This window comes from Danio rerio, chromosome 10, assembly GCF_052040795.2.
Source record: "Danio rerio strain M-AB ecotype USA chromosome 10, GRCz13ab, whole genome shotgun sequence".
NCBI lineage: Eukaryota > Metazoa > Chordata > Actinopteri > Cypriniformes > Danionidae > Danio > Danio rerio.
Window position 1 is genome coordinate 48,403,311 of NC_141030.1, and position 16,727 is coordinate 48,420,037.

General features: G+C 37.1%; 2 protein-coding genes and 1 long non-coding RNA gene across 15 annotated transcripts in view; 2 read left to right on the forward strand and 1 right to left on the reverse strand.

Annotated features, from left to right (window-relative positions):
• sez6l (seizure related 6 homolog (mouse)-like) overlaps nt 1–10,830 on the forward strand; it is a 148,887-nt gene extending 138,057 nt beyond the window's left edge. For 4 of the 13 annotated variants that reach the window (XR_015501496.1, XR_015501492.1, XR_015501494.1 and 1 more), the window contains exons 11-18: nt 1,371–1,565; nt 6,218–6,409; nt 6,489–6,683; nt 7,553–7,588; nt 8,066–8,180; nt 8,355–8,460; nt 9,930–10,290; nt 10,473–10,830. Coding sequence is in view for 7 of the 13 variants with exons in the window: in XM_087271302.1 (XP_087127428.1) it covers nt 1,371–1,565; nt 6,218–6,409; nt 6,489–6,683; nt 7,553–7,588; nt 8,066–8,180; nt 8,355–8,460; nt 9,930–9,962 (872 nt within the window). In the remaining 6 variants the exon portion in view is untranslated. Of the gene's footprint in view, nt 1–1,370; nt 1,566–6,217; nt 6,410–6,488; nt 6,684–7,552; nt 7,589–8,065; nt 8,181–8,354; nt 8,461–9,929 lie in introns of all 13 variants that reach the window. The other 9 variants (XM_087271302.1, XM_087271298.1, XM_087271300.1 and 6 more) reach the window with 3 other exon arrangements.
• The window catches only part of myo18b (myosin XVIIIB), an 880,426-nt gene that overhangs the window by 272,814 nt on the left and 590,885 nt on the right, over nt 1–16,727 (forward strand). The window lies entirely within an intron of this gene.
• LOC147842218 (uncharacterized) overlaps nt 13,118–16,727 on the reverse strand; it is a 167,245-nt gene continuing 163,635 nt past the window's right edge. Inside the window, exon 2 of the long non-coding RNA XR_015501678.1 lies at nt 13,118–13,301. This is a non-coding gene — a long non-coding RNA (uncharacterized LOC147842218). The remainder of the gene's footprint in view (nt 13,302–16,727) is intronic.

Sequence of the window (16,727 nt, forward strand, 5' to 3'; positions counted from 1 at the left end):
GTAAGTGTGTGAGTTGTTGTTGTTGAAGTGTGTGAGTCTCCTCTGAGAGCCCTGTGGTGTTGTGGGTAGTAGTTAGTGCACTTCTGACTGAAGTCTGCTCCCAAGTCATATTCCGGCCTCTGTGTTACAGCCCTGCTTTAGTGGATGTACATGGGGTTTTTATTATTTACCAGACCTAAATAACATGTTCAATAAATCATAAGAATAATAATACACCTCCTCCTAAAACAAATGTGTCATATGTACACTCTACTTCATAACTGTATGGTTGTGTTTGTCTGTGTCTAAACTGTTTACTCATTTTGGGGTGTGTAGGGGTCTTTGGCCTAGTTTTCATTCATTCATTCATTTTCCTTCAGCTTAGACCCTTTATTTATCAGGGGTCGCCACAGCGGAAAGAACCGCCAACTATTCCACCATATGTTTTACACAGTGGATGCCTTTCCAGCTGCAACCCAGTACTGGAAAACACCCATACACTCTCATTCACGCACACACCCATACACTAGGGACAATTAAGTTCATCAATTCCCCTATAGCACATGTGTTTGGACTGTAAGGGAAACCCACGCCAACACAGGGAGAACATGCAAACTCCACACTGAAACTGATCCAGCGGGACTCGAACCATCGACCTTCTTGCTGTGAGGCTTGTGTAATCTAATGTTTCATACATTTAATTTTTAACAATGTGGTGCCTTATAAACAAGTCAAAAGTCATCTAAAAGCAATCCAAATTAAATTGTCTTAACTTTACTATTAATGAAGAATCTGGATGTTTTTCTCATGTCATTTTTAAGACATCATTTATGCATCTAATTAAATAAAAACATAATATATACAGAATTTAATGATAATGTTCTTAAAGGAAAAATTAAGTACAGTAAACATAAGTATCTATTTATTTAGTTGGAGATTAGTAATTAATTTGTTTATTTATGACAATTAATTTATTAAAAAATTTTAAATTAATAAACTACATTGCAAACAAATTGGTTTAAAATTAATCATTTATCTGTTTAGATGTTCTCCAAACATAAAGCACCAAAATAAATGAATAAATTATTATTTTATGGATATATTCATATTAATTGTTCATTAATTTATCACAAATATAAATTCAATAAATGGATCAAATTTAATATTTTATTCATTGGATATCCCAGTATTTAATTTAATTTAATTTAATTTAATTTAATTTAATTTAATTTAATTTAATTTAATTTAATTTAATTTAATTTAATTTAATTTAATTTAATTTAATTTAATTTAATTTAATTTAATTTAATTTAATTTAATTTAAATGACATCAATGGTCTCTGAATATGCAGGAAATGGCAGAGGTGAAATCATTGTTGTTTGTTTTTCAGAGGTGTCCCGCAACGATTCGTGTCCAGATCTGCCTGAGATTCAGAACGGCTGGAAAAGCACGTCTCACGCAGCGCTGGTGCGCGGAGCCCACATCACATACCAGTGCGACCCCGGGTACGACCTGGTGGGCAGCGAAACACTCATCTGTCAGGTGGACCTGAGCTGGAGCACACAGCCTCCGTTCTGTGAGAAGAGTGAGTCTGGCAGACGTTTGTAAACTCACTACAGGTTCATTCAGATTCACTGCAGATTTTGTCAGATTCATTTCATTTCGGATTCAGTGCAGATTCATTGCAGATTCATTGCACATTTAGCTGATTTTGCCAAATTCAGATTCAGACAAATTCATTTCAGATTCACTCAGATTCAGCGCCAGTTTAGTCAGATTCATTTAAGATTGAATCAGATTCTGTCAGATTTACTCAGATTCAGTACCAGTTTAGTCAGATTAGCTGCAGAACAAGTCAGATTCAGCAGATTCAGTTAAATTAACTGTATATTCTGCTGACTTAGTTAACATCAAAGTGAATCAAAAATGTTTTTCAAAATTGATCTCGGACAAGAATGGGTGTTGTTCAGTAGTTTTAGGACAACTTTGATGAATGGTGATGATCCCCTTCAAATGTTGACTATTGCAGTCAGATTCAGTGCAGATTCAACAATGTTAACTGCAGATTCAGTCAGATTTACTCATTTTGATTCAGATTAACTGCAGATTCAGTCGGATTTACTCATTTTGATTCAGATTAACTGCAGATTCAGTCGGATTTACTCATTTCGATTCAGATTAACTGCAGATTCAGTCAGATTTACTCATTTTGATTCAGATTAACTGCAGATTCGGTCAGATTTACTCATCTTGATTCAGATTAACTGCAGATTCGGTCAGATTTACTCATTTTGATTCAGATTAACTGCAGATTCGGTCAGATTTACTCATTTTGATTCAGATTAACTGCAGATTCAGTCAGATTTACTCATTTTGATTCAGATTAACTGCAGATTCAGTCAGATTTACTCATTTTGATTCAGATTAACTGCAGATTCAGTCAGATTTAATCATTTTGATTCAGATTAACTGCAGATTCAGTCAGATTTAATCATTTTGATTCAGATTAACTGCAGATTCAGTCAGATTTACTCATTTTGATTCAGATTAACTGCAGATTCGGTCAGATTTACTCATTTTGATTCAGATTAACTGCAGATTCGGTCAGATTTACTCATCTTGATTCAGATTAACTGCAGATTCGGTCAGATTTACTCATCTTGATTCAGATTAACTGCAGATTCGGTCAGATTTACTCATTTTGATTCAGATTAACTGCAGATTCGGTCAGATTTACTCATTTTGATTCAGATTAACTGCAGATTCAGTCAGATTTACTCATTTTGATTCAGATTAACTGCAGATTCAGTCAGATTTACTCATTTTGATTCAGATTAACTGCAGATTCAGTCAGATTTAATCATTTTGATTCAGATTAACTGCAGATTCAGTCAGATTTAATCATTTTGATTCAGATTAACTGCAGATTCAGTCAGATTTACTCATTTTGATTCAGATTAACTGCAGATTCGGTCAGATTTACTCATTTTGATTCAGATTAACTGCAGATTCGGTCAGATTTGCTCATTTTGATTCAGATTAACTGCAGATTCGGTCAGATTTACTCATTTTGATTCAGATTAACTGCAGATTCAGTCAGATTTACTCATTTTGATTCAGATTAACTGCAGATTCAGTCAGATTTACTCATTTTGATTCAGATTAACTGCAGATTCAGTCAGATTTACTAATTTTGATTCAGATTAACTGCAGATTCGGTCAGATTTACTCATTTTGATTCAGATTAACTGCAGATTCAGTCAGATTTAATCATTTTGATTCAGATTAACTGCAGATTCAGTCAGATTTACTCATTTTGATTCAGATTAACTGCAGATTCGGTCAGATTTACTCATTTTGATTCAGATTAACTGCAGATTCGGTCAGATTTGCTCATTTTGATTCAGATTAACTGCAGATTCGGTCAGATTTACTCATTTTGATTCAGATTAACTGCAGATTCAGTCAGATTTACTCATTTTGATTCAGATTAACTGCAGATTCAGTCAGATTTACTCATTTTGATTCAGATTAACTGCAGATTCAGTCAGATTTACTAATTTTGATTCAGATTAACTGCAGATTCAGTCAGATTTAATCATTTTGATTCAGATTAACTGCAGATTCAGTCAGATTTACTCATTTTGATTCAGATTAACTGCAGATTCGGTCAGATTTACTCATTTTGATTCAGATTAACTGCAGATTCGGTCAGATTTGCTCATTTTGATTCAGATTAACTGCAGATTCGGTCAGATTTACTCATTTTGATTCAGATTAACTGCAGATTCGGTCAGATTTACTCATTTTGATTCAGATTAACTGCAGATTCGGTCAGATTTACTCATTTTGATTCAGATTAACTGCAGATTCGGTCAGATTTACTCATTTTGATTCAGATTAACTGCAGATTCAGTCAGATTTACTCATTTTGATTCAGATTAACTGCAGATTCGGTCAAATTTACTCATTTTGATTCAGATTAACTGCAGATTCAGTCAGATTTACTCATTTTGATTCAGATTAACTGCAGATTCAGTCGGATTTACTCATTTTGATTCAGATTAACTGCAGATTCAGTCAGATTTACTAATTTTGATTCAGATTAACTGCAGATTCAGTCAGATTTACTCATTTTGATTCAGATTAACTGCAGATTCGGTCAGATTTACTCATTTTGATTCAGATTAACTGCAGATTCGGTCAGATTTACTCATTTTGATTCAGATTAACTGCAGATTCAGTCAGATTTACTCATTTTGATTCAGATTAACTGCAGATTCGGTCAGATTTACTCATTTTGATTCAGATTAACTGCAGATTCGGTCAGATTTACTCATTTTGATTCAGATTAACTGCAGATTCGGTCAGATTTGCTCATTTTGATTCAGATTAACTGCAGATTCGGTCAGATTTACTCATTTTGATTCAGATTAACTGCAGATTCAGTCAGATTTACTCATTTTGATTCAGATTAACTGCAGATTCAGTCAGATTTACTCATTTTGATTCAGATTAACTGCAGATTCAGTCAGATTTACTAATTTTGATTCAGATTAACTGCAGATTCGATCAGATTTACTCATTTTGATTCAGATTAACTGCAGATTCAGTCAGATTTAATCATTTTGATTCAGATTAACTGCAGATTCAGTCAGATTTACTCATTTTGATTCAGATTAACTGCAGATTCGGTCAGATTTACTCATTTTGATTCAGATTAACTGCAGATTCGGTCAGATTTGCTCATTTTGATTCAGATTAACTGCAGATTCGGTCAGATTTACTCATTTTGATTCAGATTAACTGCAGATTCAGTCAGATTTACTCATTTTGATTCAGATTAACTGCAGATTCAGTCAGATTTACTCATTTTGATTCAGATTAACTGCAGATTCAGTCAGATTTACTAATTTTGATTCAGATTAACTGCAGATTCAGTCAGATTTAATCATTTTGATTCAGATTAACTGCAGATTCAGTCAGATTTACTCATTTTGATTCAGATTAACTGCAGATTCGGTCATTTTGATTCAGATTAACTGCAGATTCGGTCAGATTTGCTCATTTTGATTCAGATTAACTGCAGATTCGGTCAGATTTACTCATTTTGATTCAGATTAACTGCAGATTCGGTCAGATTTACTAATTTTGATTCAGATTAACTGCAGATTCGGTCAGATTTACTCATTTTGATTCAGATTAACTGCAGATTCAGTCAGATTTACTCATTTTGATTCAGATTAACTGCAGATTCGGTCAAATTTACTCATTTTGATTCAGATTAACTGCAGATTCAGTCAGATTTACTCATTTTGATTCAGATTAACTGCAGATTCAGTCGGATTTACTCATTTTGATTCAGATTAACTGCAGATTCAGTCAGATTTACTCATTTTGATTCAGATTAACTGCAGATTCGGTCAGATTTACTAATTTTGATTCAGATTAACTGCAGATTCGGTCAGATTTACTCATTTTGATTCAGATTAACTGCAGATTCAGTCAGATTTACTCATTTTGATTCAGATTAACTGCAGATTCGGTCAGATTTACTCATTTTGATTCAGATTAACTGCAAATTCAGTCGGATTTACTCATTTTGATTCAGATTAACTGCAGATTCAGTCAGATTTACTCATTTTGATTCAGATTAACTGCAGATTCGGTCAGATTTACTCATTTTGATTCAGATTAACTGCAGATTCGGTCAGATTTACTCATTTTGATTCAGATTAACTGCAGATTCAGTCAGATTTACTCATTTTGATTCAGATTAACTGCAGATTCGGTCAGATTTACTCATTTTGATTCAGATTAACTGCAGATTCAGTCGGATTTACTCATTTTGATTCAGATTAACTGCAGATTCAGTCAGATTTGCTTAAATTCGGTCAGATTTAGTGCCAGTTCATGCAGTTTATCTGCATTCAGATCTAGCTGATTTAGTCAGATTCAGCAGGTTGGTGCTGATTCATCCATGTTCAGTGCAGATTGATTCAGATTCACCCAGATTCAACAGATTTATCCAAATTCACTCGTTCAGTCAGATTCAGCAGAATGTCTCAGATTTACTCCGATTCCGCAGATGCATTCAATGCTCAGATTCAGTCAGATTAAGTCAGATTTGATTTGATGCATTCAAATTCACACATTTAGTCTTATTCAGCAAACAGATTCAGTCAGATTCAGTGCAGATTCACTCAGCTCTGTATCTTTTCCCTCTCCTTTATTCAGTCATGTATTGTACAGACCCGGGACATGTCGATCACTCCACACGCACACTCTCTGACCCCAAACTGCTAGTTGGCACCACCATCCAGTACAGCTGCACACCCGGATTCGTCCTGCAGGGCGGCGCCACACTCACCTGCTATGGCCGAGAGCCCGGCACCCCTGTGTGGACATCCCACCTTCCACACTGCGTCTGTGAGTTCACTACAACAACACTGAAGCTCTTCTCACTCCCTCAGCTATTCATGACTCTATCTATTTCTCTGTTTAACAGCAGAAGAATCCGTGTCCTGTGAGAATCCCGGCCTTCCCGACAATGGCTACCAGATTCTGTCTAAAAGACTTTACCTTCCTGGAGAGTCTCTGACCTTCATGTGCTACCAGGGATATGAGCTTATCGGTGAAATGGCCATCAAGTGCATTCTGGGAAATCCTTCATTTTGGAGTGGACCATTGCCCCTTTGCAGAGGTATGGAGAGAGTGAGGGTATTTAAAGAAACCGTGTTTACATGATAAAATCATTCATTCATTCATTTCCTTTTCGGCTTAGTCCCTTTATTAATCTGGGATCACCACAGCGGAATGAACTGCCAACTTATCCAGCATATGTTTTACACAGCGGATGCCCTTCCAGCTGCAACCCAGCACTGGGAAACATGTTAAAATATAGGATATTTTATTGTTTATATTGTAAGAAAGGGTGATAAGGTGGCTGAGTGGTTAGTGCTGTCGCCTCACAGCTAGAAGGTCGCTGGTTTGAGCCTCGGCTGAGTCAGTTGGCGCTTCTGTGTGGTGTTTGCATGTTCTCCCCGTGTTGGCGTGGGTTTCCTTCGGGTGCTCCGGTTTCCCCCACAGTCCAAACACATGCGCTATAGGGGAATTGATCAACTAAATTGGCTGTAGTGTACGAGTGTAAGTGTGTATGGGTGTTTTCCAGTACTGGGTTGCAGCTGGAAGGGCATCCGCTGTGTAAAACACATGCTGGAATAGTTGGTGGTTCATTCCGCTGTGGCCACCTCTGATGAATAAAGGAACTAAGCCAACGGAAAATGAAAGAGTGAATGAACATTGTAAGAAACTAAGATTTAATTTTACTATTAAAATATTTTATGAGCTTTTATTACATTTGTATTAATTAATAATTATGGTTATTAATATTATTGCTGTTTCTCTTTTCCTTTTTATGAAACATTTCACATTTAATTCAATGTGCTCCTTGCAGATGCTTTTGTAATAATTTATTCACTTGCAATTTCATAGTAATTTTTAGTATTTCAATTTGTGCTTTTTTGTGTGTGTAATATGTGTATTCATCCAATATTGTCCTTTTTATTTCAGCCAATCATGAATGTTCTGGCAATCATGCATTAGAGGGTAAGTGTTAAATGCAGCTGAAGAATCATTAGTGCCCCTGTTTATTTTTTTCTCAATGTCTGTTTAACGGAGAGAAGATTTCTTCAAGACATTTCTAATCATAATAGTTTAATAACTCATCTCTAATAACTGATTTATTTTATCTTTGTCATGATGACTGTAAATAATATTAGACTAGATATTTTTCAAGACTCTTCTATACAGCTTAAAGTGACATTTAAAGGCTTCACTAGGTTAATTAGAGTAACTAGGCAGGTTAGGGTAATTAGGCAAGTTACTGTATAACGATGGTTTGTTCTGTAGACTATCTAAATATATATATATAGCTTAAAGAGGCTAATAATTTTAATGGCTATAAAAAATGTAAAACTATTTTTATTCTAGCTGAAATAAAACAAATAAGACTTTCTCCAGAAGAACAAATATTATCAGACACACTGTGTAAAATTCTCTTCCTGTAATGGTTGTGTGCTCCAGTGTCTGAGGCGGCTGCAGAATCCTCTTTTGATGGGGGAAGTTTGGCTCTGGCTATATTCATCCTGGTGCTGCTGGTGTCTGCGGTGCTCGGAGGAACCTACATCTACATCACCAGGTGAACATTACTGACTGCACAACCGGCCATTAGCTCTTACACGTGCTCTGCTCAGAGATACTTATTCTAATCAAAGTGTGTTATTGAGCACTCATAAAGCATGTAATGTCCTGTAGTGTGATGTTATGTGTAGGTGGGAAAACAGCATTGTTTCTACTCTTGTGTGTTCCTCAGATGCAGATATCATTCAAACCTGAGACTTCCTCTGATGTATCCGCATCCCTACAGCCAGATCACCGTGGAGACAGAGTTTGACAACCCTCTCTATGAGACTGGAGGGGTGAGAGCACTTCCATAGCAACCATCTACAGCCCCTTAGCAACAGTGTAGCACTGTCCTGACAACCTCCCACAGCTCCTTAGCAACTCCCCATCAACCATCCAGAACCCCCTTGGCAACTTTGTACCATTGCCCTGACAACCTCCCACAACACCTTATCAACTTCATAGCAACCTTTTAAATCTTCTTAGCAACAGTGTAGCACTCCACTGACAAACACCCACATCTTAGCAATTGGTTAGCAACCTTTCTGAAACCCTTATCAACAATGTAGCACTGCCCTGACAACCTCCCATAATACATTAGCAACTCCCTAGCAACCATTTGGATCTTCTTAACAGTGCAGCACTCCCATGACAACCTCTTACAACACTTTAGCAATTCTTTAGCAATCATTCTGCACCCCTTAACAACAATGTAACACTGCCCTAACAACCTCCCATACCACCTTAGCAACTCTATAGCAACCATCCAGATCTTCTTTGCAACAGTGTAGCACTCCTCTTACAAGCTCCCACAACACATTAACAACTCCATAGTAACGGATCAGGAACCCCTTAGCAACAATGTAGCACTGCCCTGACAACCTCCCACAAATCCTTAGCGACTCCCTAGCAACCATTTGGACCTTCTTAGCAACAGTGAAGCACTCCCATGACAACCTCCGACAAAACGATAGCAATTCTTTAGCAATCATTCTGCACCCCTCAACAACAATGTAACACTGCCCTGACAACCTCCCATAACACCTTAGGAACTTCATAGCAACCATCCAGATCTTTGCAACAGTGAAGCACTCCTCTGATGACCTCCCACAACACTTAAACAATTCTTTAGCAACCATCAGGAACTCCTTAGCAACAATGTAGCACTTTCCTGGCAATACCCCATAATTCCTTAGCAACTACATAGCAATCATACAGATATTCTTAGCAACAGTGTAGCACTCCTCTTACAAACTCCCACAACACCATTGGATCTCCCTAGCAACCATTTGGCTTTTCTTAGCAACAGTGTAGCACTCCCCTGATAAACTCTCACAACACCTTAATAACTCCCTAGCAACCATTCTAAACTTGTTAGCAACAATGTAGCACTGCCCTGACAACCTCCTACAAATCCTTAGCAACACCTTAGCAACCAAACGGGAACCCCTTAGCAGCAATATAGCACTGACATGACAACCTCCTACAACACTTTAGCAATTCTTTAGCAATCATTCTGCTCCCCTTAGCAACAATGTAACACTTCCCTGACAACCTCCCATAATACCTTAGCAACTCCCTAGCATCAATTCAGCACTGCCCTGTCGGCCATACACATATCTAGCAACTCTTAGCAACATTTCGGTACTGTATAACAGGGTTTTGCACAAATATAAATATTTTTTTATTGTTTTTTGCATTCAAAACAGTGAAAGCTGCTTCATAATTGTAACCGATATGTATATGTGGCTGTGTTTATATTCAGCAGGACACAAGAGAATATGAGGTATCCATATGAAGAGGCCCACAGACACGTCCCGTTCTGATTCAGTGCTTACAGGAAGTGATGTAAATAGATCCTGAAAACTCCACTCTCCCACCTCCCAAAAACTCCAGAGAGAGAGAGAGAGAGAGAGGGGGGGCAAGAAGGGAAGGGTCTGTGAATCTGCAAGTATCAGAGTAGAGTTCAGTCGGCCAGTACACTTTACTGTGGTTAAATGTGATTCTACAAGTATGCACTCACAGCCAGAGGTTCAAAAGTGTGCGTGTGTGTGTGTGTGTGTGTGTGTGTGTCTGTGTGTGCGCGTCTGTGTGTGTGTTTATACACTCATCGGCCAACTTCTTAGGTACACCTGTTAACTGATCATCAATGCAAATATCTAATCAGCCAATCATAAGGTTTGATTCAATTCATTTAAAGTCGGAGTGATCCAGAAGATTCTGCAGACTTTTATTTCAGTATGATGATGTATTTCCGACTGAGAGTGAATATTGAGCATGGAGTGGGGGTGGGGTTTTATTTGTAAAGCCCCACCTCTCATCTTTCACTTTTAGCAAACTAACGGTTGGAGGGGTGTGGCTACGCATATTTTATTTTAAATCTGAAAAGTAAATCTGAGATTTCATAGATAACAGTAGTGGCTTATTTATATTTTAGCATTAAAATAAAACTATAGATGGAATATATACTACTTTTGCTGCTTGACACTATTTTTATAGGACATTTTGTGTTTCAGAATACAGTCCAAAGTTAAGCATAAATTATACGAATTGTAAAAAGTTTTTATTAATTTAGCAACATTACAGCCCACATAAAAAACTACAGTGATTTAAAGTAAATATTATAGTGTTTTTCAACCATACTGTAATAAAGAATTTGAATAGTTCGGTTGTGGTGATTCTACAGTTTCTATGGATCCATAAAAACTATAGATTCTGCTGTTGCCATCGTAACACAACAACTATAGTAAAAAAAAAATATTAATCTGTCATGGTGATTTGACAGTTGCTATGATAATACAACTATAGTACATAAACAGATTAATCTATTGTGATTCTACAGTTGCTATGGTAACACAACAACTATAGTAATATAAACAGATTAACCTGTTGTTGTGATTCTACAGTTGCTATGGTAACACAACAACTATAGTAATATAAACAGAATAACCTGTTGTTGTGGTTCTACAGTTGCTATGGTAACACAACAACTATAGTAATATAAACAGATTAACCTGTTGTTGTGGTTCTACAGTTGCTATGGTAAAACAACAACTATAGTAATATAAACAGATAAATCTGTTGTTGTGACTCCACAGTTGCTATGGTAACACAACAACTATAGATTCTGCTGTTGCTATGGTAACACCAAAACTATAGTAAGTAGCGGTGCACTTTTGTCATGTCGCTAGGCAACGACTAAATCAGCTGGGTATTGTGCTGAGTATTGCTGTTGATATTAATATAATTTTAATATTAAATATTATTGTGATATTCAAGATTTGTGAAGTCATACAGCAACCACAAGTCTCTCCTCCATCTTCAAAAGTCTTTGTTATTGTCTTGACTACACAAAAACTGCAGGTGCCTCAACAGAAACCCGTCTCTGCTTTCATTTAATTGGAGAATGAAAAAGACGTGACTGACGTAACGCATTTTTTTCGCTCAGAGTTAACTTTTTTTCAACTGCGAGTGCACAGCACACAAGGGCAAAAATGCGAGGCGCAGCTGGCGGTCAAAACGCGAGGCGCGCAGGGTGCATAAGCAGTGCGGAAAACACTCGCAGCCGTTAATAAACCATATAAAAAGGTGCCTCTCTACGCAAAAAACATGTTCGGTGTGATCGGCCCCTTAATCTCTGGTGATTCTACAGTTGCTATGGTAGCACAAAAACTATAGATTCTACTGTTGCTATGGTAACACAGCAACCATAATATAAACAAATGAATTTGCCATGGTGATTCTATAGTTGCTATGGTAACAACAATTATAGATTCTACTGTCGCTATGATAACACAGCAACTATAGTAATATAAACTAATTAGTCTGTTGTGATGATTCTACAGTTGCTGTGGTAACACAACAACTATAGTAATATAAACAAATTAATCTGTCATAATGATTCTACTGTTGCTATGGTAACAACAACTATAGTAATATAAACAAATTAATCTGTCATGGTGATTCTACGGTTGCTATGGTAACAACTATAGTAATATAAACAAATTAATCTGTCATGGTGATTCTACGGTTGCTATGGTAACAACTATAGTAATATAAACAAATTAATCTGTCATGGTGATTCTACGGTTGCTATGGTAACAACTATAGTAGTATAAACAAATTAATCTGTCGTGGTGATTCAACAGTTGCTATGGTAACAACTATAGTAGTATAAACAAATTAATCTGTCATGGTGATTCTACGGTTGCTATGGTAACAACTATAGTAATATAAACAAATTAATCTGTCGTGGTGATTCAACAGTTGCTATGGTAACAAAAATTCTATTACTATAAACAGTTGAATCTGCCATGGCCATTTTTTACAGTTTAGTTAATACTTCAGTATGCTGGAGCGTTCAATAACAGAGATTTATAATCTTAATACAGTGAAATACGCTTCACTGAAGCTTGGTTCAATAACACTGTAGTACTATACATTTACTATAGTATTCTTTCATGAGGAAGCACTTAAATCGTAGCAGTCAATATAAACAGCACACTGTAGTGAGGTGTACCTAATGAAGTGTCCTGTGAGTGTGTGTGTGATTATATGCCGAGTGTAAACAAAGAAACCGTGATGAGTTTCCAGTGTTCTTACGCCTCAATGCCGTGACCTATGGGACAGTGTAACCAGTGTACGTGAAGCCCTTGTTTGCTCCGATATAAAGGGCTTGTGCTGGCGCCGTCCTGTGTCTGTGTGTGGCCCGTCCTGCCTGCTGTCATTTTTAAGTCTTTGTACTTAGAGCAGTTTGTAGTGCAGGTTTTAAAGTAGTATTTTTCCCCCGCCCTGCAAGTGACGTCTACTACTGCAGCAGAGAGCAGATGATGTATTTATTTTGAAGTAAACGTGAAGCGTCTTCTGCTGATTTAATGATTACTTCATTTTTTGGAGATCAAGATAAACAATGTAACGATGATTTCTCTACAGAAACGTGAATCAATAAATTCATTTCAATCTTTTCTAACACTGAAGTGGCCTGATTTTATTGAATGCTTTCTTTGTCTTTTGCAAGTGAAAACTGGATTTTCATGATTTCATTGATTACAGATCTCTGACACAATTGTGAACTACCAGGTTGGACTCCCTTTTGTCTTCAGATCTGCTTTAATGGTGGCAGAGATTCAACAAGCTACTGGAAATATTCCTCAGAGATTTTGCTCCATATTGTCATGATAGCATCACACAGTTGCTGCTGATTTGTCGGCTGCACATCCATGATGCCAATCTCCCGTTCCACCACATCCCAAAGCTGCTCTATTGGATTGAGCTCTGGTGACTGTGGAGGCCATTTGAGTACAGTGAACTCATCGTCATGTTCAAGAAACCAGTCTGAGATGATTGAGCTTTATGACATGCTGCGTTATCCTGCTGGAAGTAGCCATCAGAAGAGACACTGATAGATAAACATAAATAAAAATGAAAAAAAAAATTACACCACCACCACCAGCCTGAACCGCTGACACAAGACAGGATGATCCATGCTTTCATGTTGTTGATGAGCATCGGTTGTGAGCTGAGCATCCGAATGTGTCAGCAGAAATGGAGACTCATCAGAGCAGCAACGTTTCTCCAATCTTCTATTGTCCAGTTTTGGTGAGTCTGTGTGAATTGTAGCCTCAGTTTCCTGTTCTTAGCTGAAAGGAGCGGCACCCGGTGTGCTCTTCTGCTGCTGTAGCCCATCCGCCTCAAGGTTGGACGTGTTGTGTGTTCAGAGATGCTCTTCTGCAGAGCTCGGTTGTAACGAGTGCTTATTTGAGTTACTGTTGCCTTTCTATCAGCTGGAACCAGTCTGGCCATTCTCCTCTGACCTTATCAACAAGGCATTTGCGCCCACAGATCTGCCGCTCACTGGAGATTTCCTCTTTGTCAGATCATTCTCTGTAAACCCTAGCGATGGTTGTGTGTGAAAATCCCAGTAGATCAGCAGTTTCTGAATACTCAGAGCAGCCAGTCTGGCAGCAACAACCATGCCACGATCAAAGTCACTTAAATCCCCTTTCTTCCCCATTCTGATGCTCGGTGTGAAATGCAGCAGATCATCTTGACCATGTCTACATGCCTAAATGCATTGAGCTGCCGCCATGTGATTGGCTGGTTAGAAATGTGTGTTAATGAGCAGCTGGACAGCTGTAGCCAAGTCTATTTTAAATAAAGGCTACTTTAATTAACCAAGCCTGAACCCAGTACTAAGAAACACCCATTCACGCATGCATTCACACACATACATAACAGAACACTAAGCCTATTCAATTCCCCTATGCATGTGTTTGGACTGTGGGGGAAACCAGAGCACTCGGAGGAAATCCACGCCAACACGGGGAGAACATGCAAACTCCACACAGAAACACCAACTGACCCAGCCGGGACTCGAACAAGCGACCATCTTGCTGTGAGGCGACAGTGCTAACCACTGAGCCACTTTGACGCCCAAATTAAGACCTGTTTAATGACCTACAACACAATATATCACATTTCCTGTCCAATCAAATCACACAAAGAATTTAAATCACATCTTACTGAACAACATCAAGACATGGGCGATTTATAAATGCAGCAAACCTTTTGAAGCATTAAAAATGTCCTAGAAGATGTCCAAAATCTTTACACACAATGACCCGAGAGCTTTTATAGACTGCGTGTCACCGATGAGAAAATGAAGGATGTTGACTGACTGAAATCACCAAACAGCCTTAAACAATCAGTAAATGGAACTAATGAAGAATGGAAGGAAGAGCTGAATGAAGGAAGGACCGCACTAATGAAGAAAGGAAGGAAGAGCTGAATGAAGGAAGGACCGCACTAATGAAGGAAGGATCAAATGAATAAAGGGAGGATTCAAGGAAGGACTGAGCAAACTAATGAAGGAACAAATGAATGAATGAATGAACAAAGAACCTAATGAAGGAAGCTACAAAATATATGAACTAATGAAAGGAGGAATGAAGAAATGATCGAATGAATGAAGGAAGGATTCAAGGAAGGACTGAACAAACTAAGCAAAGAATGAACAAACAAACAAATGAATCAATGGATGAACAAAGGGCCTAAAGCAGGAAGGAACAAAAATATGAACGAACATCGAATGGAGGAAGGAACGAACAAACGAATGAATAAAGGAAGAACAAAACAAACAATCAATAGAAGAAACAAACGAATGTAGGAAGATCACTAAATGCACTACAGAATATTACGTTTACACATCCCTGCACATAAAGCATGTAAACATATCAGCTTGTCACAGTGTAATACTTATATAATATATATTATTTATATAATTGTATAATATTTACAGCAGATAATTTTAGTGTATTTGCACTACATTTTTTAACAAGTATTGGTACTTTTACTTCAGTATGATTGTTTATGACCACTGGTTTTTAGTTTTATTTTATTTTCTTTTTTTATAGCTCAACCTGTTGTGAAATCTGTGTGGAAATATCTCACTCGCTGATTCCTGTTTCAATGTTAGTTGAAATTTGCTGAACCGCATTTATTAAGAGTTGATGAACTCAACATTGTTGCTCTCAACACTCATTTGTCTAGCTGTAGGCTGTATTTCTGAGATACAATCTTTATACAAACAATCCATTAAAAACCCTTGATAAGGAATCAGTTCAATATCATCATTGTTTAATATTAAAGAAATACAACCTGCTTAGTTGGGAAAATTTTATTAAATATGTACATATCTGTTTAATGTTTAAGACTTTACATAACCCGACTTCACCATTAAATCAGTTTGTAAATATTAGAACGACCGCTCACCGAACTACTAGAGGAGGTGACAGAGGAGACTGCATTATTCCTCTCAAAAAAAGTCAATTCAGTCAATCTGTATTTTCAGTGAAAGCTGCTAGGGAATGGAACTCCATCCCACCAACAATGAGAAGATCATGCACTTTTCAGTCTCATGTTAAAAATTGGTTATTGACAAATCAGCATTGTCAGCATTAGTACTGTATTCTTGACACATTTGTACTGTTGTCTTTGGCTTTTTGTCCTCTGCTGCCATCAGTCTGTTGTTTTTTTTCTCTTTTCTTCTTTTCTTTTCTTTACTTTTTTAACTGTATTTTTGATATGAAAGTGTATTTAATGTTTAATGTTGTGCTTCTATTTTAGATGTGACTTTTTAACATTCTGTAAGGGGTCTACGGATGAAAAATAGCCATTCTTGGCTAATTCTGGCACATTTTACAGTGATGTTTATTAGTGTGCATTGACCCTGTAAACAAATAAACTAAACTAAACTAAAACAAATGATTTCTGAACATGTGGGTTTGTCAGCACAATGGAGTGGAAACATCAAGCCTCCTGCTTGTGTGCAAAAAAAAATCATATTAAAGCTACAAATCTTCACACCTTTTGTAATTTCTCAATCAGCCCATTTCCTCTGCGCTTCATCATCTTCTTAAGTGTTAAGTGCTGCGTGGGTATAAATGTGTTGCGAACGGTTGTTCTAAGCAAACTGTTCACAACAAACAGAAGAAAAAAAAATCAATGAACACTTAATGCAATGAATACTAGTGCTTCTAAACCATACGGAAGAATTCATCTGTTG